At 54.4% G+C, this 25,990-nt stretch overlaps 2 protein-coding genes across 5 annotated transcripts in view; both read right to left on the bottom strand.

Annotated features, from left to right (window-relative positions):
- Positions 1–13,626, bottom strand: part of LOC102572990 (keratin, type II cytoskeletal 8) — a 53,983-nt gene extending 40,357 nt beyond the window's left edge. For 2 of the 4 annotated variants that reach the window (XM_059718850.1, XM_059718851.1), the window contains exons 1-7: positions 6,045–13,626; positions 4,539–4,747; positions 3,695–3,755; positions 3,432–3,527; positions 2,246–2,416; positions 1,286–1,411; positions 574–794 (exon numbers count right to left, since the gene is read on the bottom strand). In XM_059718850.1, coding sequence (XP_059574833.1) covers positions 574–794; positions 1,286–1,411; positions 2,246–2,416; positions 3,432–3,527; positions 3,695–3,755; positions 4,539–4,747; positions 6,045–6,350 — 1,190 coding nt within the window. In that variant the 5' untranslated portion in view covers positions 6,351–13,626. The remainder of the gene's footprint in view (positions 1–573; positions 795–1,285; positions 1,412–2,245; positions 2,417–3,431; positions 3,528–3,694; positions 3,756–4,538; positions 4,748–6,044) is intronic. The other 2 variants (XM_019481051.2, XM_006278651.4) reach the window with 2 other exon arrangements.
- A 651-nt stretch (positions 13,627–14,277) lies between these two features.
- On the bottom strand, positions 14,278–24,515 carry KRT8 (keratin 8). Its single transcript, XM_006278641.4, has 9 exons — positions 24,133–24,515; positions 21,286–21,494; positions 20,386–20,446; positions 20,203–20,298; positions 19,696–19,860; positions 18,308–18,433; positions 16,862–17,082; positions 16,194–16,249; positions 14,278–15,472 (listed from the first exon to the last, which is right to left on the bottom strand). The coding sequence occupies exons 1-9, from the start codon at positions 24,451–24,453 to the stop codon at positions 15,285–15,287; spliced, it is 1,443 nt and encodes a 480-aa protein (XP_006278703.1). The 5' UTR covers positions 24,454–24,515; the 3' UTR covers positions 14,278–15,284.
- Between the last annotated feature and the right edge of the window lie 1,475 nt (positions 24,516–25,990).

Raw genomic sequence — 25,990 nt, 5'->3', positions numbered from 1 at the left:
CTGCAGCCTGCAGAAGACACATGAAGATATCCCTTCTGACGACCGCCAGGTTCCTGCTGCAGCTGGGACCTTCCCAGGGGGCACTTTGTGGCCGAGGCCACTTGGCATCACTTTGTGGCCAAGGCCACTTGGCACCACTTAGACTCTGACTCATCCCCCTGGCAGGCTGCCCACCACTGCCCTGGCCCAGCTGCAGATGGAGCCCACTGGACATGCTTGAGGATAGCGAATCCAGATCACGGGCTGTTCCCGGCAGCCAGAGTGTTGCACAAGCAATGCACGTGTAACAGCAGGCTACGGAAGACCACTGCATGCCCACAGGTAAAAGGCCAGCAGCCCAGATCACTACAGCTCAGGGTCACTGGGGAGGGGAAGCAGCAGCAAGGGTGAGTGCAGGGAACTTGGGTGCTCTGTGGGGCAGAGATATGTGGTCTGCAGCAGGGGGTTGAGCTCTGGCCCATGGTAGCAAAAGATCACCAAGCCCTAGCCTGGACCATCAGTGGACTTCCCTGGTGGTGGGTGCATGCAGGAGAGTCATGCAAGAGTCCTGAGCTCCCAGTGCCCTGCACCCACCTGCCCTCCTCGCCCTCCAGCAGCTTCCGGTAGGTAACAATCTCAATGTCCAGCCCCAGCTTGGCGTTCAACAGCTCCTGATACTCGCGCAGATGGTGCGCCATGTCCTGCCGGGCCTGCTGTATGGCGTTCTCCAGCATATGCAGTTTATTTTTGGCCTCCTCAATGGGAAACTTGTACCGGTCATCAGCATTGGCAATGTCCTCCTTCAGCTTATTGCACTGCAAAGAGGCATGGGAAGGTTTCTAAGAAGACCTGGACTGGACCAGCCCTATCCTGGGTCTCCAATGGCAACAGCATCTCCTTAGAGAGCTGGGCACCAGCAGAAGAGTGGGGCTATGCACAGGGCCTCCATAACACACCCAAGAAGATGGTCCCTCCCCTTCATTCCCACCAGCTCCTGAGAAATGAGGCAGGGTAGGTGTCTGCAGCACTAAGTGTGCAGCTCTGAAGTCGTATCCTGGGGTATCAGCATGCTTCCAGCCTCCCCTCTGGGGACAGAGTATCAGGTATACAATGCCCAAAACAAGGGCTGGATCTTCTCAGGGACACAGGACAGGAAAAATCTCCGGCCCCAACCATCCCCATCTGCAGGAGGCCACGTCAGACAGCCCCAATCTTCTGCTACAAACCAGGAGCGCAAGGCATGGACCACATGGAGGGCAGCACGGGGACCCATCCCACCCTGCCAGGATGCCCCAGCCTCCCTGACCTGCTCTTTCAGATTCTGAATCTCCAGCTGAATGTGCAGGCTCTTCCTGGTCAAGTCGTTGATCTCTGTCTTCGTGGTCTGGAGCTCTTCCCCACGCCTGCCCATGGCGTCCTTGAGCTTGTTGTGCTGCAGAGCAATGAAAGGGACGTGATGGTGAGAAGGGCTCAGGGGCTTGTCCCTTGGGGCTGAGGCCTGGCAAGGATTTAGCAAAGCACTGGGCTCAGAAATGAAAGGAGAGTCTCAGTAGCAACCTTGCTAAAACTGAGCCGTGGCCCCTGTCTGCACAAAACTGTTCTCCTTGCAGTCTTGGGAGGCCTAAGAGACCAGGCAGCAGCCTGTCCTCTTCCATAGCCCATGGAGGGTGAGGAAACAGCATCTCCCATCCTACCACAGCCAGGTGGCTTGAGGAGCACTCCCTTCCCCACACGGTGAAGGAGGGTCTTCCCTGACCCCATGTCTCCATCAAGAGGGAGGATCTTCCCTGACCCCATGTCTCCATCAAGAGGGAAAGGAAGGAAATGGCCACTAACAGCACCTTCTGCTGCCCTGATGGGCAAGTGAGCTTTGACTTGGGGCCATGGAGGGAAGTGTGAACTAGGAGAGGTTCTTGCAGGGGCAAGGTGGAATGGGCTTCCATGGGAGGTGGTGCTTTCCCCTACCTTGGAGGTGTTCAAGAAGAGATTAGACAGGCACCTTTCCTGCCTAGAGCAAGGGGTTGGACTCGATGATCTACAAGGTCCCTTCTGACCCTAGAAGTCTATGAAATCTATAAGGTCTGTCTTGACCAACAGTAGGCAACAGAGGCTTCAGCCCCACCAGCCAGGCATGGTGCCCTACCAGAAAGTGCCTTTTGCAAGATGGACACCCATCCCCACCACAGCCCAAACTGGCCATGGCCTTGCTCTCGTTCTTGCTAGATGAGGAAGATGACAGCTTAGGGAAGCAGGAGACCTCCCTCACCCTGTCCCTGTAGGCCTTCTCAGCCTCCTCGCGGCTCCTCTCAGCCATCTTCTCATACTGGCTCTGGGCCTCGGAAACGATGCTGTCCACCTCCAGGCTGGGCTGCTTAGGCATGGAGATGACCACACTCTCCTTGTACATATGAACCTCGGTCTGGAGCTCATGCATCTCCTGCATAAAGAAGAAGAGAACCAGCATCAGCCACATCTCAGAGCTACCCACGTCCCACAAAACCTCATTGCTAGGTCTCAGGGAAGGTTTTTCCCATGCCACCTCCTAAATCCAGCTGCTGTGAGGTCACTGTAGGGTATTCATGACTCCCTTCTCAGGCTGAGGGCTCCACTTCTACATCTAAGGTGCTCCCCTGATTTCCGCACCTTCTGCCATCACCAGGGCCCAACCTGAGGGACTTCAGAGCCGACTGGCTGAAATCTCCACAATGTGAACTCAAAGGCCACCTATGAGCCATGGTTTCTCCAAACTGGGTGCCACTGAGCAGGGTCACAGCCCAAGCAGTGTCTGTCTTTATGCCGAAGCGCTAGAGAGAACCCAAGGGTCCGTCTGTGTCCTGCAGCCTCAGCAAAGTGTTTCTTTTATGTGCATGGCTTGGAGAGCTTCTCAAAGTGCCGCCTTTCACTTCATCAGCTCCCCTTTGCTTTCCCAGAAGGAGACGGGAGGGCTGGAGTCTCCCCATCCCTTCTCCCTACACCATTCGTTATGGTACAGGGGACATCCTCTTGCCGTCATTTAGCCCATTTCTACCTGGACAATCCCCAGCCTCTCTTGGGAGTTCTTCCAGGCTCTTCATCTTCCTCAGACCCCTTCCTAATCCTACCACATCCTTTCTGAGATGGGGGAACAGGATTGCACCTGGTTTCCAAAGGCCCCACCATATTTTCCAGCCTGTCTGTGTCTCTGTCTTTCTTCCTCCTGGCCATGATCCTAGGGGAGTCTGTAACAGAACAGCCATTGAAACCACCTCTCCCGGGGCCGAGCTGAGTGCTTAGCCCCTGGACTGTGTATGCTTTGCCATTTTCTCAGCCTGAAAATGCAGCATAGAGAGTGGAGGCTCTGTAAAAAGCCACCGGCTGCTCTGCTGAATTAGGAGCGTCTTTCATGGCAGGGACATCGCACCCGCAATGGCATCCCCCAGGAACCGTAAAGAAACAGAGCCAGCCTCGCTTACCTGGTCGTAAAAGTTCTTCAGGAATTCAAGCTCGTCTCTCAGCCTGTCCAGCTTGCCCTCCAGTTCCTTCTCGGAGATATAGGCCTCATCCACCTCCTGGGAAAAAGAGCCCGGGAACCCCTGAGTCAGACCCTGCCGTGGGCTGGGCATTGGGCTTGAGCTTGTGCAGCTGCTGGCACAGGTCAGTGCACAGGGCACCAATACGAGTAATAAACCACAATCATTTTCAACACCTGGCACCACTGGAAGTGGCACGGACTCACCTTCTTCATCAGGAGAAAATCATTCTCCTTCTCATTGCGAAGGTTGAACTCCTCTTCGTACCTGTGGGGTATGAAGGGAACCAGTTTGCTACAGGAGTGGCTGGGAGTTAGCGACTGTGTAGGCTGGGAGAGCCAGCTGGGGGCTGTCCTGCTGGGTCCTCAGCTCTCCAGCTGAAGTCGGAGGGAGCAGTAGCTGCCCAGCTCTGTCAGAGAGGTCCCAGCTATGGAGGAAACCCACTGAGATGCCACAGATGAGAGGTGGAGGGGTGATCTAGTAGGCTGGGCACTGTGCTGGGATCCAGGAAACCAGGACTCTGTGTTCAGCTCTGACACTGCCATGCTAAGTGACCCTGAAGAAGTCATTTTCCTGCCATTTTCCCTTTGTCCGGGTCTGTTCAGAGCAAGGACCCTCTCCCACGAAGAATATACAGCAAAATTTGGGTAGGAAAATAGCATAAACTAGCTCCATCTAGCTAGCAGAGGTAACCTTAGTGAGAAAGACATGGCAACCCAGGCTTTAGCATGGCTAGTAACCAGAATACGAATCCTCCGGGGACCCTTGGCATGGATTCAGGTTGCTAGCATGCACTAAAACCCATACCACCAGTTCTGGGCGAGCTGTGCTAGCTAACTAAGCTAACCCGAGCATGCTAATACATGTTATCATCACGCCTTCCTTCAACTTCATAAAACCCATCCCATGTGTCTGTCGTTCAGCCCCAAGTGGAGGCAGCATCCGTTTAGAGGAGTTACATTTAGATCATCTTTGTGTAACTGCTGCATACAGACCTGGCTAGACTGAGCCACCTGGCCACCCTGTTAAGGACACACTGTCTATACTCACTTCTGCTTGTTTTTGTCCATAATATCCTGGGTTTTATGCAGCTCCAGATGCAGCTTGCCTTTCATCTGCCCTAGGTCCTCCAGACGCTTTTTCAGTTGGCTGATATATGTCTTGAACAGGTTCTCCGTGCGTGCAGGGGTTGCTTTCTGGCTCTTCAAGATGCTACATTTGGTCTCCAGCACCGTTTTGTGCTGCTCCAGTGAGCTGACCTGGGGAGAGAAGACATTCATTCCCTCTATGCTCTCAACCCATGCTCCAGCTGAATTCTCAGTTACTTAAATGCCCCTTTACTTCACACTGGCAGTAAGGAGCCTTCTGATGGGGGGCAATCCAGGGCATGAACACATGACACATTTATTGCAGAGTCACTTGATTTTAATCCGGGGTAAACTAAAGCAGACACAGACATCCTGCCTACCCTGGCTTAAGTCACTCCACTCCATATACAATATAACAGACATGTGTCCTCTTCCCCAGTTGCTTGCATTTTGGGGTAGCAGTTTGCCCCACACAAACTGGCTTCTCCCCACCTCACTGGACCATGCAAGTGGGCACAGGTGATGGGATCTGGCTCAGAATATCCCAGCCAGGTGGAATGTGATCTGGCTCGCATGATGGTATCACACCGCTAGGGCATGTCTTCTTAAGAGCTTCCGTTTTGGGTAACCTTTGGCTCGTCCAACGAGGCCTCCCCGGTGCTTGGTATTGTCTGCCTGCGGCAAATGTGCTTTGTTCCCCATCAGTCTCTAATCAGGTCCTATAATGATTAAACTTCAGCCACATTTAATTGTAACCCACTCCGCAGTTGAGAATGGCTTTATTCTCTTCCTGCTGTTTTCCAAGGTGAAATGTAAGGAATTAGAAAGAAAGCAAAGATGAAGGGTAAGGATAGAGGGAACAGGGAGCTGTTATTCACCAGGTCCAAGAACGCAAAAACTAGGGGCACCGGTGGAAATGAAGCACCCAGACAAGCACCTGGCTGGGGTTACTTGACCCCAGCGCTCTTTCCTGCCCAGGGCAGGGGGTCCGACTCGATGATCTAATAGGTCCCTTCCGACCCTAGAAATCTATGCAATCTATTCAATCTATGAACAGGAGACAGGTTCACAACAAACAAAAGCAAGGACTTTTTTTGTGCAAGCATGCTGTTAACTTGTGGAACGTGTTGCCACAGGACATTGTGAGGCAGAGAGTGTAGCCAGATTCAGAAAGGGATTAGACAAATTCATAGAGCTATCACATAGACCAGTCAAAGATGTTTCCTTCAACATCTCCAAACCAAGGATGGTGGGTGCTAAGATGGGCATGACAGGGGATGGATCGACATGCCCTGTTCATATACTAGCCCTCTAAAGCATCTGCTACTGCCACGGTCAGAAATGGCACACCGGACTAGATGGACCATTAGCCTGACCCAGCGTGGCTTTGCTTCTGTTTTTATGAAGACAGACCTCTCCAAACACCACGTCCATCCTTGGCAGGGAGGCTGGAAGACCCGAGACTTACCCTTTCAATGAGGTGGATAAATTGATTGTTGAGGGCCTTGAGGTCCTCCTTCTCCTTTAACTTTTCCTGATGGTAAGTGGGGTCAAGCCCAGACTCAATGGGGTCCAGCAGGTTCTGGTTGATCTTCACAATAGCCTGGTCGTCCCACGAGAAGCGTTTGTACCCCAATCCCAAATTACCATGGTCTTTCTTTCTCATCATGACAGAGATGGGGTTGGTGATCCTGCGGGTGCTAGGAGAGGTGTAGGTAAAGCTGCTGAAGGAGGGATAACTTGCCTGGCCCTTGCTGGTGGGGAAGAAAGACATGTCAGCACAACAGGCAGAGGGCAAGGCTGGTCTGTTGACCAGTCAAAGGGCTCTGAAGACTGTGGATTACATGGGGTGTATGTGGGTTTATATATGGTGCAGCCAGGTGGGGAGGTGGAGATGGGGACAGGTGTCTGAAGCGTGTGAGTGGCTGAATTGCAGAAAGGCAGAACTTCAGCGAACCCAAGATCCATCAGGCACTTCCTCGACATAAACCCCACCTACTTAACCCCTCCATGGCTAGTAGGGAGCATACTTTTCACTTCCATCCTGCATACCAGCATTTGAAAATAATCACTGCAAACCCCTACAGGGCTGATTACCAGAGCTGGTTACACTTGGGGTCGAACCATTTTTAGAAGTGAGGGCTGAACAATGGGCTTTTCAATTAAGATGGTCTTCTGGTAGAAAGCTTTCATTTTCATCTAAATAGCTCATGGCACGTTTGGGGAGGGGTGCTTGTGTAACAGGACCATATGGTAAAACTGGTCATGCCTTTTTGGTTATTAATGGATGGTATTTTAAAAATAAAAATCTGCCTGTTTTTTAGCCAAAGTGTTTGTTTTTTGGATCCAAATGATCTTGCAGTTTTGTGTTTAGCTTCTTATTGTGCATAAGAACATAAGCAGTATCATACCAATGGCCCAATGTCAGACCAATGGTCCATCTAGCCCAGCATCCTGTGTGGCAAATAGGAGATGCTTTAGAGGAATAATGTATGTACAGGATGTGTCTAGAGTGAGCCACCCCTGTCAGACTCACACTGGCATCAGCCCTTACAGATGATCTGTGAGAGATGAAGCCAGAAAACAAGCTGGAAAGAAGACATGGATGCCCAACTGGGAACTTCACTGCTGTTTTTCTTGTTGCATTGTTTGGCTGTCTCCTGCAAGTCCTGGACAAAGCCAAGTCCCCATACTGGTGTAATTAGCTCTATCTAATGAGCCATCTTTTACCAACAGAAAAACCAGCAACTATCAAGTGGCTTTGTCCTTATCTCCTGGGAAATCCCAGAAATGTTGCTCACGGAAAGGAATCATTTGATTAATGTTAATCAATCCACTTCTGCCTGCCTACTTGCTGTGTTTAATAACCTAATTTATCTTAACATGGGAGCAAAGGGAGGTGGGGGCGAAGAAGGAATGTCAGTCCCGCCTATCTGGAAGAGATATTACCACTCCACTCCATCAACAGCCTTTTCTACCTGCAAGGGGGATATAATAGCAGGTACCTCCCTGCAGCAGCCTCTGTTTTAAAAGTGTCTTTTAAAAGTATTTAAGGATGTGGCCACCATGGACTATATTGGATGCAACATAAAGATCTCTAATAAAAAAGAGAAGAGAAAGATGAAGGAGTGCTCTAGAGGGTTGGCTCCAGAGCCTACTGTGTTCAGTGGAAAGAATCCATGGATTTCAGTGAGCTGGAGTCATTGAAGGTGATTCAGCTTGGGTTAGGAAACAGCAGAGTCAGTGCTCTTATCCCTCTGATCATGTAGCTCATATTTATTCTGGATTAACCTTTGTCTTCAAGATTATTTCCTACCAGTTCATCTTCCAAGGTCACAGCAGGGGCTAGACTGTAACTCAGAGACACACCCTGCTCCTTCTGAAAAGTATTCTGCTGCAGCCCTTTGCAGGCCACACATATTTCTTTGACTCAGCAGGTTGGATACTGCCTCCACTGCTCCACCCCTCCCTGCTTTCATTCCTCAACCCTGATCTCCAGCAACTCCCGCACTGCACCCTCTGTCCAAGGCACTGATCCATGAAAGCTGTGCCCAGCACTATCATTTCCTGAACTGTCTTAAATGTGGGTGCGCTGCTTTTATCTGCTTTTATTCCAATGGTATCTTTGATAGCCACAGAACTTTAACCCACAGTTTGCACTGACTGACAATGGGAAGTGAAAAACCTGAGCCTCTTTATGTGCAAATCTTCACATAGGGTCTAATTCTAGCTAATTCTCCATGATACGTTCAAACCTGCCATAAAAATGATCGGTATCTTGATCTCTAAGGTTAAAATATTTATCTGGATTAGATCAGATTTCCCTGGATTTCAATTAGCCTCTTATCTAGGGGACAGACTGGATCTAGGGTCTTGCTTAGACTTGCTTGGAGTTTTTCATTCAGAATATGTTTTGAAGGATAAAATGTTTTGAGGGACAAGGACATTTCAAGGGGAAATGTCTGGCTTTGTTGAAATTTTAAGCAGGGTTCTGTTTTTTAAAAAAAGCCAAAAAAGCCTTTTCTTATTCCTGCTTCCGGCTGATAGTTCTCGGTTTGTGATTTCCAAAAAGCCCACGTTTCAACTCAGCTCATTATTTAAAATGTTGATAGATATGAAAATGTTTTCTTTGTGAGTTTTGTCAGGGATTAAAATCATTCTTTTCCAACCAGCTATTACTGTAGTTAGACTGCTGATTACTTGGGACATATCTTTAATTAGGCTTGTACTGTACCTTAGTAGAGCAGGACTCTGATCTGTCCCTGTGGCCATAAGTGAAATAGCATACAAATTGTAACCACAATAGATGAAAAGAGGGGAAATCTTATAGTACACATCAATGCAATTTGGATTAGACCATAATGGAGCCAGGAAATATCATACGAGACCTGGACAGGGCATGGACAGATATCTTAATTACTAGAAAGTAGTTAACCTACATGTTAATCTGCAATAAATTTATGCTGTAAAAAGGTGTGGACACAAGACTGACAGTCAAATTGGTGGGTTGTTATTACAGCACCTGAGCTCTAGGTGCCAGGAACCAGTTGGCAAAGTACAAAGGGGGATGATAGTAACCAAGGAAGAAGACACAAGAAGTTGGTGTACGTAGTAGCTCTACTATGTGTAGTTACAGCCATCGTGGCTTTCAGGGAGTAACTTCCTGGGATCAGAGTGAGTCGGGCTGCGTGTCAGATGCCTGCTGCACCTTTACGGCAGAGCAAACCCAGCATATGGCCCAGTAAGTGACATGTGTGCACCCTCAGGGGGGAACGAGAAGGCAGCAGATCCCTATTGCAAGGCACGGTTTGGATGTCGGCCCGAGGCAACTGTGACATTCGGACCTGATATTTCGTGCTGGCTGGCAGGAGCTGGCTGACAGGGGCAAGGGCAGGTTCATTTTCTGGAGAGTCCTACTAACGAGCTAGAGTAAAAACAGGATTGATCCCTCGCCCAGAAACCTGGGCAAACTAAAATGACCGCCAGGTGAGAGGGCAAAGGGTCGCCTCTGCAAACGTCAAGCCCCATGGGGTTAATCAGATTGGGATTTAGGAGGAGGAGTGGTGCTTAACCACTTGAGGGGTACAGAACCAGTCCAGGGGCTGGATTGGACCCAGCCCAGGGCCCCGTGCCACCTTTGCCCAGCCCCGTATGCCACAATCAGGTTCTAGGGCCCCACACCACCCCTGCCCAGCCCCACCTGCCAGGACCAGGCTCCCCACTGCCCTGTGCACCTGATCAGGCGTGCCAGCCCACGGCTTACGGGGCTCCCCGTAGATAGGGTGACCATAAGGAAATCCAGGGTATCCAGGACACTACCCCCTGCCCCCAAATCAGTGGTACTGCTGCAGGCAGTGGAAGAGGCCAGCAGGCAGGGGTGCACCCACCAGGCTGCGCCCTGCACCCTGCAATTCCAGGGCACTCATTTTAATCTTCACCAACTGGCCAGGACCAGCCGACGAAATCCGGGACTGTCCTAGCCAAACTGAGACATACGATCACCCTACCCATGGATGTGTGAGGAGGCCTGCAGGCCAGATGACATGGTGCCAGGGACCAGATCTATCCCAAGGCCAGGAGTTGAGCACCCCTGAGTTAGAGGACACAGAGCCCAAATCATTTTAGGAACATCTGGATGACAGTTAACAGCGGAAGAGGTTTTCCCAGGGTCTGGCCACAGCCCACAGCTGGCCATCCTCCATTTATCATGAGCACTAATGGGGCAGTTGGCCATGTCCTGCTCCCTGAGTCATGCCCCACTGACCACTTGTTGTCCTGGGATCCAGCTGCTCCTCCTGGCTCCCTCCTTGCTGCCTGTGTAGCATGGCCAGGCTTCAGGGAAGAGCAGTGGCACTCAGGACACCAGCAGGGAGATGCCCCTGAAGCAGCACTCCTGTTTGATCCCGGCTCCAGGGGGCTATTCTAAACTTCATCTCCAGTTACTAGGGTCTCCTTCCTTAGGTGAAGGCCCCCTCAGTCCCTGATGGCCCACTCCACCCCACCCCACTTGTAGCGTATCCACAGCTTGCTCCCCTGCCAGCTCGACATAAAAGTCAGCCTATTCCACATGTAACCTGGGGAGACTGAGATATTAATTGGGCATATAGACTTACTGCAAAACAGTCCCCCGATCACTCTAAGTGAGACCTCGAGTCCAAAGGCTGACAGTAAAGCCCCTATCTCAGCAGTGTGCCTTGAAATCCTTTCAAGGCTGCCATGAGCTATGCAATGTCATCACTGTTCGGTGTGCAAACATGATTCACAAGACAAACCCAGAGGTTTCAAATAGGAAATCATAGTATGAAAGCTATTCGGCCCTGAGTTCTTTGCAACAGAAGAATGGCTCTATTATTTTTCTGTAGTCAAAAAAGGAGAGAGAACTAACAGCTGGCATTCTCCAAGGGGTGCCTCAAGTCCAACGAGGAGTGCATTGAATCTAATGAGGGTTGCATTGAATCTAAAACAGTTGAGAACCACTGTCCAATCCCACCAGGCTCCCTACCGTTGATGTCTACAGCAGAATAGCATCTATCTGATGGGATCTTATTCCTTGTGTCTGAACACTAGGACACAGAACCAGAAGGGACCTCCTGGGTATTGAAGCTAGTCTCCGTATCACATTGTTTAATCCCCTTCGCCAATGTGCCAAACTCCATCCTAAACCAGATGTGCTGTCAAGAACCTTTTCCTTTTTGTGGTTACAAGCTGTTCATAGATTCATAGATGCTAGGGACGGAAAAGACCTCAAAGGATCATTGAGTCTGACCCCCTGAAAAAGTGCTGGGGTCATGTGACCCCAGCCAGGTGCTTGTCCAGTCTCCTCTTGCGGACCCCCAAGGTAGGGGAGAGCACCACCTCCCTTGGGAGCCCGTTCCAGATTCTGGCGACCCTCACCGTGAAGAAGTTCCTTCTGATGTCCAACCTAAATCTGTGCTCCATCAGCTTGTGGCCATTGTTTCTGCTTATTTCAAGGGATGCTCTGGTGAACAGAGCATCTCCTATTCCCTGCTGCCCGCCCCTGAGCTTTAATACCCCGCTAACTAATCTCCTGAGCACACTGAAGTCAGCCTTTCTGAAGTCTAGCACTTCTGCCCTGCTGGTCACTTTTCCTACCCTTCCCCGGATAGTGAATTCAATCAATTGATGGTCACTATTCCCTAGGTTGCCTTGTACCTGCAGATCCCCCACCAGGTCATCTCTCGTAGCCCGCACAAAATCCAGCAAGATGTTCCCCCTAATGGCACCGTATACCTCCTGCGTTAGGTGGAGGTCCTATATTCAGGTTAAGAACCTAAGTGAGCGGTTAGATTTGACTGACTGCTCCTCCCAACAGATATCCAGGTAGTTTAGGTCACCCATGACAATAGTATGTCTTGACCATACAGCCTCTGAGAGCTGCCCAGAGAATTACAGGTCTTGCTCATCCTCCTGGTGTAGCGGTCTATAGTAGACCCCCCACTACCAAGTCTCTTTCCCCTCAACCCCCTTGTATCCTAACCCACAGTACCTGTTTGGCCCTCCCCTGATCCCATCTTGATTATAGAAGATGTATATTGTTCCTTAACATAAAGAGCAACACCCCCTACCCTTTTTCCCCGTTCTATCCCATCTGTGCAACCTACAACTTTCAACACCCACTGCCCACCTGCGAGTAAGGTCCCACCAGGTTGCACTTAGCCCAACCAGGTCAAAGTTGTTGCCTTGCAAGCAGGAGTGCAAGTTCCTCCTGCTTGTTCCCCATGCTCCTAGCATTGTCTAGTTTCTGTTGTCTAATTTCCAGCTGAAGTTTCTCCACGGACAAGCCACACCCAGCTGATCTTCCTCCAAGGTCATCATTTAGCTTCTGTAACTCTTCTCCCCCCAGGATTTCACCCCGCTGAAGGGCTTGTCGAGAGCAATCAGATCCCCAGGCTAGAAGAAACCCAAGACCCTTTAGGGAATATATTATCCATGCCTCTATTCTGTGAGGAGCTGATGGGTCACCTGCAATTGCCCCAAAACCACCTTCTGCATCTACCTCCCTTTGCCATGACAGAGGGCAGGAGCACAGAAAAGTAGAGGGCGGACTGATTCCTAGAACAAGATGAAACTTAAACTCCGAGCTCTTCTAGGAATCTCACCCACTACTTAGCTCTCCTTCTGCAGAAGGGCCAATAGAGGATTTCCCCTGTGATGTCCAGCATCTTCACTAATGTAAATGATGGGATCAAGCACACACTTAGCAAATTTTGGGATGACACCAAGATGGGTGGGTTTGCAGACACTCCAGAGGGTAGTAGGGCTAGGATCCAGAAGGACATGGATAGCCTGGGGAAATGGTCTGCCATCAGTGAGCGGATTTTCAACAAGGACAAGTGTAAAGTCCTGTGCTTTAGGTAGAATAACCGCATGCACGATTTTTTTTTTTTAATAAATTTTTCGTGTTCCCAGCCAAATCAAGTCCAAATCTAGGAACCATAAGTGGCCCTACACCCGACAAACATCCTCCATCCCCACCAGGGGCTTCAGATACTTCCAAAGTCTGTCGGCAGGCATCCTACATGCAGACCCAAGCCCAGAGGGTCTCGGATGCCCCCAAGTTTCGCCTGCCCTCAGCCCTATGGCTGCAGAAGCAAGCTAGGGAGGAGCCCCCCATTTCCATAAGGTGGGCTGTAAGCCCCAACACCTCAGCGGGTACTAAACCACACCAAAAAAACAGTTATATCCAGGAATACTTAAGGAAAACTGCCTTCAAGGACCCAGATACATGGTGTTTCCACATAAATACAGCCTGGGGAATGGCTGGCCAGGCTGCAGTGCTGCAGACGAGGACCTAGGGGTTTTGGTGGGCCATAAGGTGAATAGGAACCAAGCATAGTGTGCCCTTGTTGTGAAAAAGCCAACAGTATCCTGGGCTGTATTAACAGAAGAGCGACTTGCAAATCAAAGGAACTAATTCTTCCCCTCTATTCAACACGGTTGAGGCCTCACCTGGAGTCCCGCATCCAGTTTTAGGCTCCCCACTACAGAAAAGGATGTGGACAGCCCTCCCACTCCCTGGATGAGCCACCCACAGCTCTGTCCCCCACCCCATGCCCCATGCACCGCCCTGGCTGCAGCACGGCCCCTGGCCCTGTCCTACTACCTCCCTCACCATGGGGGCTTCAATCTGCCCCTGCCCCCGCCGACCTACCTGCAGGCAGCTGCTCTCCATACACATGCACATGGTGCCCCCTGCATCCCCCTCTGCACAACCCCTTGCAGGGGTCCACAGCAACCTGGGTTTTGTCAGCCTTCAATTAGGGATAGGTGCTCACCCTGGCCTCTTCCCAAGGGGGGTCAGAGCCCTCAAACCCCCACCATTCAGCAGAAACTTAAGCTACAGCATTGCTTTCCTTTGGGCAGGCTAAGGTTTGCCTTTGGAAGCTCCTAGCAGGGATGCAGGGGCCTGAAATCTGAATGGTGGTAAACCCAGCGGTCGTGTGATGTGGGTGAGGGATGCTGACGTTCAGTTCCCAGATTTGGGGAAAGCAGACAAGCCGTCTTTGCCCCCCCAGAAGGGCACTACTCGTAGCTTTGACACCTGGCACTGCAAAGCAGACGCCCATCCAAGCACGAGGCTAGGTCTATCGCTGCTTGCTCCGCTAATCCAGCCCCATTCTCTCCCCTTCTGCTGTGACAAGGCGACAGCGACTGCAAAAGGATATGAGAGGAAGACAGGATCTGATCCCCGAACACGAGGACGGACAAGGACGGTTTTGTCCGTAACAGGTTTATTGCCAGACTGAGAACACACAGAGGAGTGCAGGAAAGGGAACAAGAGAGGGCAGAGGCAGTAACAGCTTCTCACCACCACCCCCAACCTTGTAGCTCCAATAAAAGGGGGATTTTCCTTCCATTTCCCCTCCCCTCCTGCCTTCTGCGTACTGGGGAGCAGAAGGGCAGGAGGGGTTTCTCAGAGGGGCCTTGTTGCTTCATCTTCCACCCCAGAAAGGTTTATCACAGTTGTGCGGACAAAGTGTTGAGCTGGCGATGCCCCAGCTGGAACCTGGAGCCCTGGACATGTCCCGTGGGTCCAAGTGGGTCTCCTCTTGCCTGGATGCCTAGCAAGGAGAGCCTCAGTCGCTGACCCACGGGGAATACAATGGCAGGTTCCCCCACCCCAAACAGCCAGGAGATGGGGCAGAGAAAACACGAGGCACTGGGAGACCACCCCACAGGGGTGTGGGAGATGGTGGGTCACAAGGGGACGGAGAGGGCCACAATTGTGGCTTTGTGCTGTGACAAAACAGGGGGCCACTAGCAATGCCCAAGACCCCATCTGCAAACACCCTCACAGCCCTGGGATGTTTGGAGCTAGGGGAACGGCTTTGGATCCTTGCCTCTAGGCTTGGCATCACATCAGAGCAATGCCACATCAATGATAGTTGTGCAGGGATTGTGCCCCAGGCCCCTCTGTGGCTCTGACCCCAGGAGCTTCCTCAGCTCTGAGCAGCACTGACTGCAACACTTGGCTCCCTGCAAGCTGGTCTGAGCAGCTGGGAGGGGTTCGGGTGGGGAGGACAAGGAAAATGGAAGGCAGAAATAGAGAGGGTCATCAAAGCCAGCACCCCAGATTATCATGGGGTGCCATCTCTGAGTACCCCATGTTTCTGTGTCCCGGCTTTCCCAGCAGCCCAGGTCATCCGTGAAGGCACTTGAGGCAGAGGAGAGGACCGGTCGGTCATGCTCAGTTGGACATGATGTCCGAGGACTCGGACACCAGTTTCCCATCCCTGGTCTCGATCTTCTTGATGACGATGGCCTTGGACTTGGTGACAGCTGCACTCTCCAGGGGGGAGTTCACCGAGTAGACACTGCTTGAGAGTGAGCTACCATAGCCACTGTCATAGCCACCGAATGCTCGGCCCAGCCCAGCTATGGGGAGAAGAAAGAGAGGACCACCATGACCACTGAGAACGTGCCTGCAGCGCCCCAGCCAAGGACAGTGCTAGCAGGGTTGTGCCCGTGCCCCATGGCTGCTGCGTGGCACTCTGAACTAGTGTGAGCCCATGACCCTGGGTGGCACTAGAGCCCGATCTCTGCTTCAGGGCTGATCAAGAGCAACACCTCAAAGCCAATGGAAACCAATAGTGCATGCCCAGGCCTGGAGCCTGCTCTCAGTCTGTGGTGCAACCCCTCTATCCAAGGGTTAACTGCCCCAACTAGATTCCTCCTAGGACCAAGATCTGGTCCATGGAGGGGAAACCACCGGATCAACAACTGCAGAAGCAGCAGCAGACATTTGCCCTGGAATGGAGCATCCATACACCAGTCTAACATGGAATAAGCTGGTCTGCAAAGCTTCTTCTACAGTTGCTCCCTGCATGGGCACTCTCATCCAGAGGAAGAGTCCCCTTCTACCAGAAGGCCAAAGTGCCTTCTTCTGAGCCCAAGGGGCCAAACTGGAGCTGCCACCTTGCTCAATTCCCCACTATGCCCTGGTGCAGCTGGTCACAAACTCCTCCTCCCTAGTCCACACCCCGGATCCCAGCTGGGCTCTGCTGCTCCCCAGACAGTCTCAAGTGCCCTGTGTCTGCCAACATCCAGGCCTACTGCGCAGAGTCCCAGCCCCTTTCGTAGCCTGAAGGGCAATTACCTGAATAGTTGGTGGTCTTGGTTTGGATGCTGAGGTTCTGCATCCCAGACTCCAGCCTGTGAGTAAAAGAGAGAGACATGAATGACCAGCGCCCAGCCAGGCTGAAACCGTTTCCCAGGGTGCAGAGAGGGGCATTTAGTGCAGCCTGCGTGCAAGCCACTGTCCGTGGCAAAGCACTGACGACTCATCTGCATATCAAAGACCCCGTACTGCAAATAGCCATTAGCTTGTTGGCTTTCAAGGCAGATGGACCTGTGCGTCCTCTGCGGCCCGTGGTTAAAGGGTCGGTGCCCCAAATCATTACATTTCATTCCCCCCGCAAACAAGTTAGCAAAGGTCACCAACTTCCGCTGGCTGTTGTGACCAAGGACAGAGCAGATGAGCTGTCCTGTCCCCTCCACTTGGTGGAGTTTGAGCCAGGCTTCCAAAGGAGCTGGTTTATATTGCAAACCTGGCAGCCCAAATTTGGCTGGCATGAGGGAGAAGGAGGCTTTTCAGCAAGCCGGGTGCAGAGAGCAGTCAGTGGGGTGCAGTGTGCGAGGGGTTAATCGGTGCTGCTAATCAGGCCGCTGTGCACTGCAGCACAGCCAGTGCCCTGGCACCCCCTGCCCGGGAGCAGAAAAGCCACCTCCTTCCTAGCATGCCCTACCCGGCCCCACGGCACCCACCTGCTCTCCTCGCCCTCCAGCAGCTTGCGGTAGGTGGCAATCTCAATGTCCAGTGCCAGCTTGACGTTCATCAGCTCCTGGTAGTCCCGCAGCTGGCGGGCCATGTCCTGCTTGGCCTTCTGCAGGGCGGCCTCCAGCTCGGCCAGCTTGCCGCGGGCATCCCTGACGGCCATCTCGCCACGCTCCTCAGCCTCGGCGATGGCCGCCTCCAAGTTGGCCCGCTAGAGAAACCGAAATACGGCAGATGTGTGGCTGGGCAACTCTGGGGGGTCACAGGTAATCCAGCCCCATCTGCAGGCAGGGTCTGCCCCAGCCAAACCTTTCCAGTCATGCCCTTGTCTGCCCTATTCCCCACATGCCACAATCACCCATGCCACCCAAAGATGCCCTGGACCCAGGGCTGGCAGTATCCAGGGCAAAGTCAATACCCAGGACCCAAGGCAAAGCCAGGATGACCCAGGGCTGGAAGTATCTCACTACTGGAAGAGATGTTACAATGCTCTCAAGCAGAGGTGCTCAACCTCTGGCCTGTGGGCCAGATCCACTCCATGGTACCGTGTCATTCAGCCCATGGAGCTGCCCATAGGTCCACAAATCCCCAGGCCCATGGGAAGCCCCAAGCCCTGCAAGCTGGATCCCAGTGCACAGGGCTGGGCGGAGCAGCACCAGGCCCTAGGACCCAATCCTGGTGGGGGGGGTTGGGAGGGGATGGTGCCAGGCCCCCAGGATGCAATTCCAGCAGTAAGGGGTGATGCCAGGCCTCTGGGATGGGGGGTGGGAGGGGTGCAGCCCCAGGGCCCGATCTGGCCCGCACCACTCATCTGGCCGGCAAGTGCTCTTGAGACAGCCCAGGCAGAGGTCCTCCCCCACCATTGCAGAGGATGGAGCCTCCCCCCTCGCCCCCAGTCCACACCGACCTGACTACGGGGGGAAATTCCTCCTTGCCCCACATATGATGGTTGGGCTGACCCTGAGCAGATGGGCAAGATCCTCTACTCTAGCCAGGACCCTCCCAGTTGCTCCTGATGGGAATAACTGGCACACCCCATAAGCCACCCCTGACCTGGGCTGCAGTCAGTAAGGCGAAAAAAGCCCCGACCCCTGTAGTTACAGGAAGGGAAATAGTTTCTCCCCGTCCCCCCGAGGCAGCCAGCAAAGCCCAGAAGCTGTGACTGCCACGGGGCTGCACAGCTCTACCCCAGCAGTAGTCTTGGCCCAGAGGCTGGGGACTCATTGTGCCCTCCAGCTTGAGGACCTGCCCAACATCCCCAGCTGCAGCAGGAAGCAGAGCCACACATTGCCACTGCAGCCGGGCTGGGGACGATTGCAACCACCCGAGCCAGCAACAAAGCCCAGGATCCCCTGAAGGAGGGAGCAAGAGACAGAAGGGTCCGGTGCTGGGTCAGTCCTGGGGCAGCGAGGTCTGTGGAGCTGCCTCCTGCCTACCTGCCCTTTCACAGCATCTATTTCCGCCTGCATGCGCTGGATGGTCCTGGTGAGCTCGGAGATCTCGGCCTTGGTGTTTTTGAGGTCGTCCCCGTGCTTGCTGGCTGTGCTGCGGAGCTCCTCGTACTGCATGGGGGACAAAGAGATGAGGGAATGGGGCAATGCAAACCACATCACCCAGCCTTGCCCAGGACCTTAGGGGAAGGACCCTCACGGCCAGGGCCAGCTCCTTACAGCAAGGCCGACTGCAGGAGCTTCCTGCCAGGGACACGGCTCAGCTGGAACCAAGATTTCAAAGCACCTTGCACCTCCCTGCGTGGACTGCCAGGCCCCCCGAGCCGGCAGAGATGCTCACTCCCACCACGCACATGAGACTGGGGGCATTTCGCTCGCCCCTCAGCCCAGCAACAAGTGGGATTTTGCTAGGCTGGATCCAGTGGAGAGCTGGGGGGGGGGGGGGGTCAGAAACTATGGGGAGCTCAAAGCAAGCTCAATGTGACATTGCTTCCCTGGCATGGGGAGAATGCATCCCAGGAGCTGGGACCCATCCATGGGGCAGGGAATCCCAGCAGCCCCTCGTGTGTTCGGCCATCTCAGCCCAGCGGGCACCTCATCCAGGTTGGAGAAGGCCAGGGCAGAAGCAGCAGTGTCTCGGGGAGTGGCAGCAAGGGGCGGTTCTGGCCTGGGCCATGTGGGAGCCGGGACTGGTCTTGCCAGGGTGTGGTGAGCCCAGCCCATGTGCAATCCCAGCCCACACAGACTGCAGCTTCAAAACAGAGGAGCGGAGAGAGGTGCAGGGAAATCCCTGCCTGGATTTCCACACAGACATATAAGGCCCCCACCCTGAGCCCCGCTGTCTTCCTGCTCGTCCTTGGCCACTGCAAAGCCCAGCCTCAGTCTCAACGGACCAAGCAACGGGGCTCGGGGAAGGAATCCCGCAGCCTCGTCACCCGGAGTCAAGTTGTTTGGACCCCGCTTCCTCCTCCATCCGTGGCTCCTCGAGCCCCAGGCACCACTGCCATGCCCCCAGCAGTCTCCAGCATTGGGAGGCAGTGGGATTTCTCAGCCTCCACTTCAGACCACCTGGGCATCAACCAGTTCAGCAGTTAAGGGCACTCTGCAGCTCTCTGGAGAGAAGACGATGAAGCCCAAGGCTGTCTCCAACCCTGGGGGACCAGAGGCCAGTGGAGGGGAACAGGAGGGATCTCAAGGCTGTGCCTGCCCCAGCCACTATGGGTCACTTGTGGGTGGCAGGCATGTAGGTGACTCTTAAGACAGACTGGTCCTACTGGAGAGTGGGGCAGCAGCCAAAGCCATTCACAAAGGTGGCACTGGAGGCCCCAACCATACCTCTAAGGGGCCACAAAGCTGTCTGTTCACAGCCTCACCTTGATCTTGTACATGCCCTCAGCCTCCGCCCGGCTCTGGTTGGCGATGTCCTCGTACTGGTTTCGCACCTCAGCGATGATGCTGTCCATGTCCAGGCTGCGGTTGTTGTCCATGGACAGGACCACGGAGGTATTGGAGACCTGAGACTGCAACTGGTGCAGCTCCTGTGACATGGAGGCAGAGAGTCAGGGTTGCGGCAGAGCACCGAGATCTCGGTGCACCCCCGAGCATCCCCCGAGGCCTTGCAGCCGGCTCAGGTGAGTCAGCGCTGGATGGAAATGCCTTTCCCACGCTAATCCGCTAGGCCTTATGTCACCGGTGGCGAGGTGACATCTGAGCTCCCCTCCTAATAACAGCAGATCAGATGGGCGTTGTCTGGCTGCTGGCATGCCCCAGGACTGAGCCTTTAAGCAAATTCTTCCTTGCTTGCAAGAACTCAGTGTAACTCAGTGGCATTCACCCTGCAGGACAGGAGGAAAAGATAGTGCCGGCGCAGCGAGACATACCTCTTCGTACAGCTGCCTCAGGAAGCTGATCTCGTCGGTCAGGCCCTCCAGGCGGGACTCCAGCTCCACTTTGTTCATGTAAGCCTCGTCCACGTCCTGCGGGAACCAAGCACAAGCCCCGTTAGGGGGAGAGAGAGAGAGAAACCCAGCCTAGCGCTGTGCAGTGATACCCGCCGGCCTCACCTTCTTGAGCAGCACGAATTCGTTTTCCTTCTCAGTGCGGTGATTGATTTCATCCTCATACCTGCCGGCAGAAGAAGGGAATTGTCCATCAGATGTGGGCACCGCTGGGGGACAGGGAAGCCCACCTAGGCACACTCTCAAGACACCCCCAGTCTCAAGGTACCAGGGCAGGATTTCATGGAATCAAAGAATCACAGAAAATGAGGGTTGGAAGGGACCCCGGGGTGTCACATCTAGTCCAACCCCCTGCTTCAAGCAGGACCAGCCCCACCTACATTATCCCAGCCAAGGCTTTATGTAGCCAGGTCTTCAAAACCTCCAAGGATGGAGATGCCACCACCCCTCTGGGGAGCTTATTCCAGTGCTTCACCACCCTCCTAGTGAGAAAGCATTTCCTAATATCCAACCTAAACCTCCCTTGCTGCAACTGGAGACCTTTGCTCCTTGTTCTGTCATCTGCACCCACTGAGAACAGGCCAGCTGATCATCCCTAATCATTCAGACTCGAGGGGCATCATGCTCACTCCCTCTTGCAGAGATGGAAGGGGACAGTGCAGCAGGACTGAGAGCAAATCACTACCCCAAGGTAAGACATGGGCAAATGCCACCCCTCCCCAAGGTCTGTCTCCACTAGGCTGGGCAGAATTAACCCAGGTTAAGAGCTGTGTCATCTGTCCATTGCTTTGCTGATGTGGGTGCACTGCACTGCAGCAGACACCGATGTGAGAACATCTGTCTGTGCCCCAAGAGAAGCAAGGCCATGAGGCCAGTGGGGAAGCGGGTGCAGCCTGCAGAAGCAATGAGCCGGCTGATTCCCTGACCAGGGGGCAAGCCCTGGGCTCCAGAGGCAGAGGTAGGGGTGACCTGGCATTGCCCCTTCCAAGGGTCAGTGGCACTCACTTGCTCCTGAACTCCTCCACCAGGCCCTGCACATTGCCCAGCTCGGACTCCAGCCGCAACTTGTCCTGGCCCAACCCCTCCAGCTGCCGGCGCAGGTTGGTGATGTAGGCCTCGAACATGCCTGTCATGTTGCTGCGGGTCGTGCGCTGGCCCTGCAGCAGACTCCACTTGGTCTCCAGCACCTGGTTCTGCTGCTCCAGGAACCGGACCTGGGATGGGGGAAGGAAGGGAAAGGAGGAAAAGGGTGAGCCCGTGCCCACAGCCCAGTGCCCATGCATGCTCTGGAACTGCTCACACATTTGCAGCCCGTGCACTGGCATGACCGGGGCCTAGTCCTCTAGCTAGAGGCGCAGAACTGGACCACAGCCTGGTACCAGCAAGGGGCAAACAAGCCCCAAACCAGCACACTGCTCCATACTCCACTCCCAGCTGCCCTACTGCAAACAGCAACAGCATTGGGAAGCAGGCAGGGCCAAATCCCGTTCCCATTTACACCATCAAATTCACTCCAGTGGAGAAATCTGGATGGAAACCAGTGTAACAGAGAGCCAAACCAGGTCATAAATACATTGCGTCTGATTCCCAGGGATGCCAAGGCCAATTTACCCCTGTTTGGGTGGCCTAAAGGGGCCTGGGTGTAAATGAGAAGCAGGCCCAGTTCAATTCGCTGTTGATTTTCACCAGAGAAAGGAAGAATCTGGCCCTTTAGGCACTTGGAAAGTGAGGATGATCCATGAGGCTAGGGGCAGCCCGGGGGTCACTGCACCCACCTCAGTCCCTACCAGAGCCGTGGGGGGTTTCGCTGCTCAGAGCAAGCTGTATCCGCGGGAAGGCAGCTACCATGCAAAAGCCCCATTCACCTCCTGGGGCAGGGGCAGCAGGACGTGCATGGTACCACTGGTCCCCTGGCTCCCCATCCCCACCATCTCCCCAGAGCCACCACAGAGACCTTGAGGACTTGCCCACGGGTGGATCTGGGCTGTATGTAGCGCAGCTTGCTTGGGAGATGGGAACTATGGGAACCACTGGGTGCTGGGGACAGAGCCTGCATAGGGCGTTGCTAAGCAAGAGATCAGACACCGGCATAAATCAGGAGGAGCTGGCATAGGACAGAGGAGACTGGTGCATTTACACCAGTGTAGCCAGCTGCTCCTTGCTTGCATACCGCCAGGCAGGCCTGCAGCAGGTGGGCAAAGGGACACAAATTAATTATTAAGCAGCTTGCAAGCCAAGAGGAGCCTGGGGTGTTTGGATGTCAGGGACGCCCCAGTAGTGGGTGGTGGGATGTCCAGCCCCAGGCCCAGCCTTAGTCTCCAGGCCATGAAAGCCACATTTGCTTTACGCCTCAGTGCAAACAGCTTCAGGTTGCCCAGGGTGTGAGGGGCTTTCAAGAGATCAGGATGTTTGCATTAGTTAATCATTTCCACCGTGGCCCAGCTTTGTGACCCAGCTTTGTGACGTAGCCTAAGATGAACCCAGGTGTCAGAGTCCCAGGCAGGAGGGAGCAGTGAGAAGAGGCGGAGGTGGGCCTGAGCACGGGAGACCAGAGGGGCAGTGGGTGAAGACGGGGGCTGGCATGGTGTGACGGGCAGTGCTGCGCGATGGGACCCCAGGATCGAGCAGCCGCCTCCTGGCCTGCTGGCCCCAGGTGCAATGGGGGGTCAATGGCAGGCAAGAATTTCAGAAGCCTGGAGATGGGGAAAGACCCATTGCAGGGGAGGAGAGCCTCCTCGACAGTGTCTATCCCAGGTGCAAAGATCTGGGGCCCCTTGGGTGTGGAGGTGCCTGGCTGGACCCCCAAGACTGTCTCAGGCATGCCCCACCCTGCAGGCCTGAGCTGGGTTGGGAGCCAGGAACCAGTCCAGAAGAAACAGGTGCGTGCGCACACACACACACACACACACACACACACACTCACAGCTTGAATTGAGAACAATAGCCTGTTCTCAGTACAAGCTGCATGTGTGTGTTTGTGTGTGTATAGGTGTAACAATGGGCTGTTGTTACACCTGTACACACACACATGCATGCGCACACGCACACACGCACACACCGCTTGCACTGAGAACAATGGACACTTACACCTGCACGCACACGCGCACACACATTCCTTCCATGCAAAATACAAGCAACTCACACCCCTGCATGCACGCGCATGCACGCGCACACACACACACAGAGCCCTGCCATGCAGAGCACTGGGGAATCGCGCCCACCCGGGGTCCCCTGTTGAGAACAGGCCGGATCTCGCCCGCACCTGGCACAGAGGCCAGTGGCGTCACACCCACATGCTCCTAGGTGAGCTCTAGGGGCCGAGCCCTTTCGCTGCAGCGCTGTATGGACACACAGGTAAGGGACCATGTTTCCACACCCCCGGAAGCCACATGGGAACATGCTCAACATAGGCAACACGCCCAACATGTCCAGGGGCACTCAGGATGACATCCCAGGCCACTCTACAGGGCCCCCTGGACACCCAGGAGAGCTGGGTTTGCACCCGCCCGGTGACTCTGCCTTTTCCCTTCCAGGAGGGCTGGAGGCTCCACTTTCCCACCCCTGCAGGAGGTACTTTGAGCTCAGGGGAGGCCCCAGCGCTCTGCAAACCGGTCCCACAATGGGAACATGAGCCAAGATCCTTTCCTCTTCCATGGCTGCAGGGGTAGAAACATGACCCCTTGGCGTAACTGCTGGGCCTCGTCTCCCCCGCCCCCCGCCTGGTGCCAGCCCACTCTGGCCCACCCGGGTCTCACCGGGGGCTGATGGAGCAAAACCAGACCCGTCTCCTCCCACAACAACAGGTCACACCAGCCTGTCGCCGAGACACACCTACCTGCCGCCCTGCCTCACCTTGTCGATGAAGGAAGCAAACTTGTTGTTGAGGCTCTTGATCTGCTCCTTCTCCTGGGTCCGCACCTGCTGCATGTTGGGGTCGATCTCCAGGTTCAGGGGCGCCAGCAGGCTCTGGTTGATGCTCACAGCTGTGATGCCACCACCGGCGCCCAGACCCATCGCAGGGCCTCGGAGCCCCCTGGCATCCACCCGGGCATAGCTGGCGACAGGTGGGGAAGCCCGGGTGAAGTTGGAGGTGAAGGAGCGGCTGCTGAAGGTGCGGGGAGCACCACGGTAGGAGCTGCTCTTGAAGCTCTGTCTGCTGCTGGAGACCGACATGTTGCTCAGGCCAGGCTGGCAGGGGCAAGCTCAGGCTGGAGGCTGGGACACTGCGGGCGCTGGGTGTGCACAGCCTTATATCCCAGCCAGAGAAGGGGTGGGGAACCTGGAGCTTGGATACCTGAGTGGCTGCAGAAGGCAAAAGGGGCTGAGCTAACCCAGGCAGCACCTGCCACCTCCAAAGTTAACTCCTTCAGCATCGGAGAGAAGCTGGGGGCTCGCCCCCTCCAGCTGGAGGGGGTTTGCAAGAGCTCTCTGTCGGAGGAGGGCAGCAGTCCATGGGATAAAGAGAGAGCAGGACACTGGGACGAGCCCAGCCCTTGATTCCCACAGACTGGCTTTAACCCACGACTCGCTGCCATCCATAGAATCACAGAAATTCAGGGTTGAAAGGGACCTCAGGGGGTCATATCTAATCCAACCCCCTGCTCCAAGCAGGAACTGAGAGCAGGACCCCAGGAAGCAGCCAGAGCATGCACGAGTCCAGGCCAGCTTTATCTCTGCTCACACATCATAAATAACAAGCCAGGCAGAAGCAGGGGTGATAAGCATTCCTGCAAAAAGTGGTGCCTGGCTTGCAGCCCCTTGCACACACAGAGCTGAGGCCTGGCATGGATCAGGACATGCATGTTCCCCTCCACCAGCCCACTGGCTAGAAGGCTTGCCAGGCCTCCTGTCATATTGCTGGTACCAGTCTAGCGGGTGCCCTGGCACCCAGACCCACCCCACAGCAGTGGCAGCAGGGGTGGGGAACCACAGTGCAAATGTCCGGCATGCAGGGTGGGGGAGGCAGGATGAGCTGTGTTTGTGCAGCTGGGCTAGAAAGGTGGAGGGGGGGGATGCAAGTTGGCGGAAAGCAGGCCCGTGGCCGGAGTCTGGAGGGCCAAGCCTGCAGGGCTGGTGTGACCTTCTGCTAGGGCCACACGCAGAGGAGCTGAGGAACAAATAGGCCAAGGAGGCTCCTAGGAGGCATCAGCAGAGAAGGCAAAATGTGCAGCAAACCGTTCTTCAGCAGGAGCTGCTGAGCTGGGAGTGCGGCCGGGTTGCTCAAAGGCCCATTTTGAAGGAAATAAAGACTCCCCCAAGGCTCCCGTGTCAGCCTGCCGGCTCCCAGCCAGACACCCCTCTGGCCAGAGCGGACTCGCATTGCTTGGCGTCCCTGCCTGTCATTTGAATCCAAAAACGCTTCAAACAGCCCAGAGTCCAAGCAGCAGCCGCTTGCTTCACTCACGCTGGACAAGAGCTCTTGCCTTTCCAGCGGGCTGAGCCGCCTCCGTTTCTTCCTCCCTGGCCTGCCTCCAAATGAACGAGGGGTTTTTCATTTCAAAATTCACCAGAAGCCATTTGTCTCCTGGCGTCGGTCGCAACAACACATTAACAGAAGAGGATGTGTGAGGTTTCCTGTAGCTACCTACGTATACACGTGGCATGTACATGCATGTATCTTCGATCTTGTGTGTGTGTGTGTGTGTGTGTGTGTGTGTGTGTGTGTGTGTGTGTGTCAAGAGGCTAGAGTATGACAGCAAGTCTCAAAATT

The sequence above is a fragment of the Alligator mississippiensis genome, chromosome 15, assembly GCF_030867095.1.
Source record: "Alligator mississippiensis isolate rAllMis1 chromosome 15, rAllMis1, whole genome shotgun sequence".
NCBI classification, from domain to species: Eukaryota; Metazoa; Chordata; order Crocodylia; family Alligatoridae; genus Alligator; species Alligator mississippiensis.
The sequence above is the reverse complement of the archived record's forward strand: the minus strand, read 5'-3'. Positions and strand labels throughout refer to the sequence as shown.

What these genes read in the sequence shown, in the direction of transcription:
- KRT8 (XM_006278641.4), bottom strand. Translation starts at nt 24,453, where the DNA reads ATGTCGGTCTCCAGCAGCAGACAGAGCTTCAAGAGCAGCTCCTACCGT. An exon ending in AATTCGTGCTGCTCAAGAAG is followed by an intron (nt 20,299 to 20,385) that starts GTGAGGCCGGCG and finishes TGGTTCCCGCAG; the next exon opens with GACGTGGACGAGGCTTACAT. An exon ending in CTGGAGGGCGAGGAGAGCAG is followed by an intron (nt 16,250 to 16,861) that starts GTGGGTGCCGTG and finishes TTTTACTCACAG; the next exon opens with GCTGGAGTCTGGGATGCAGA.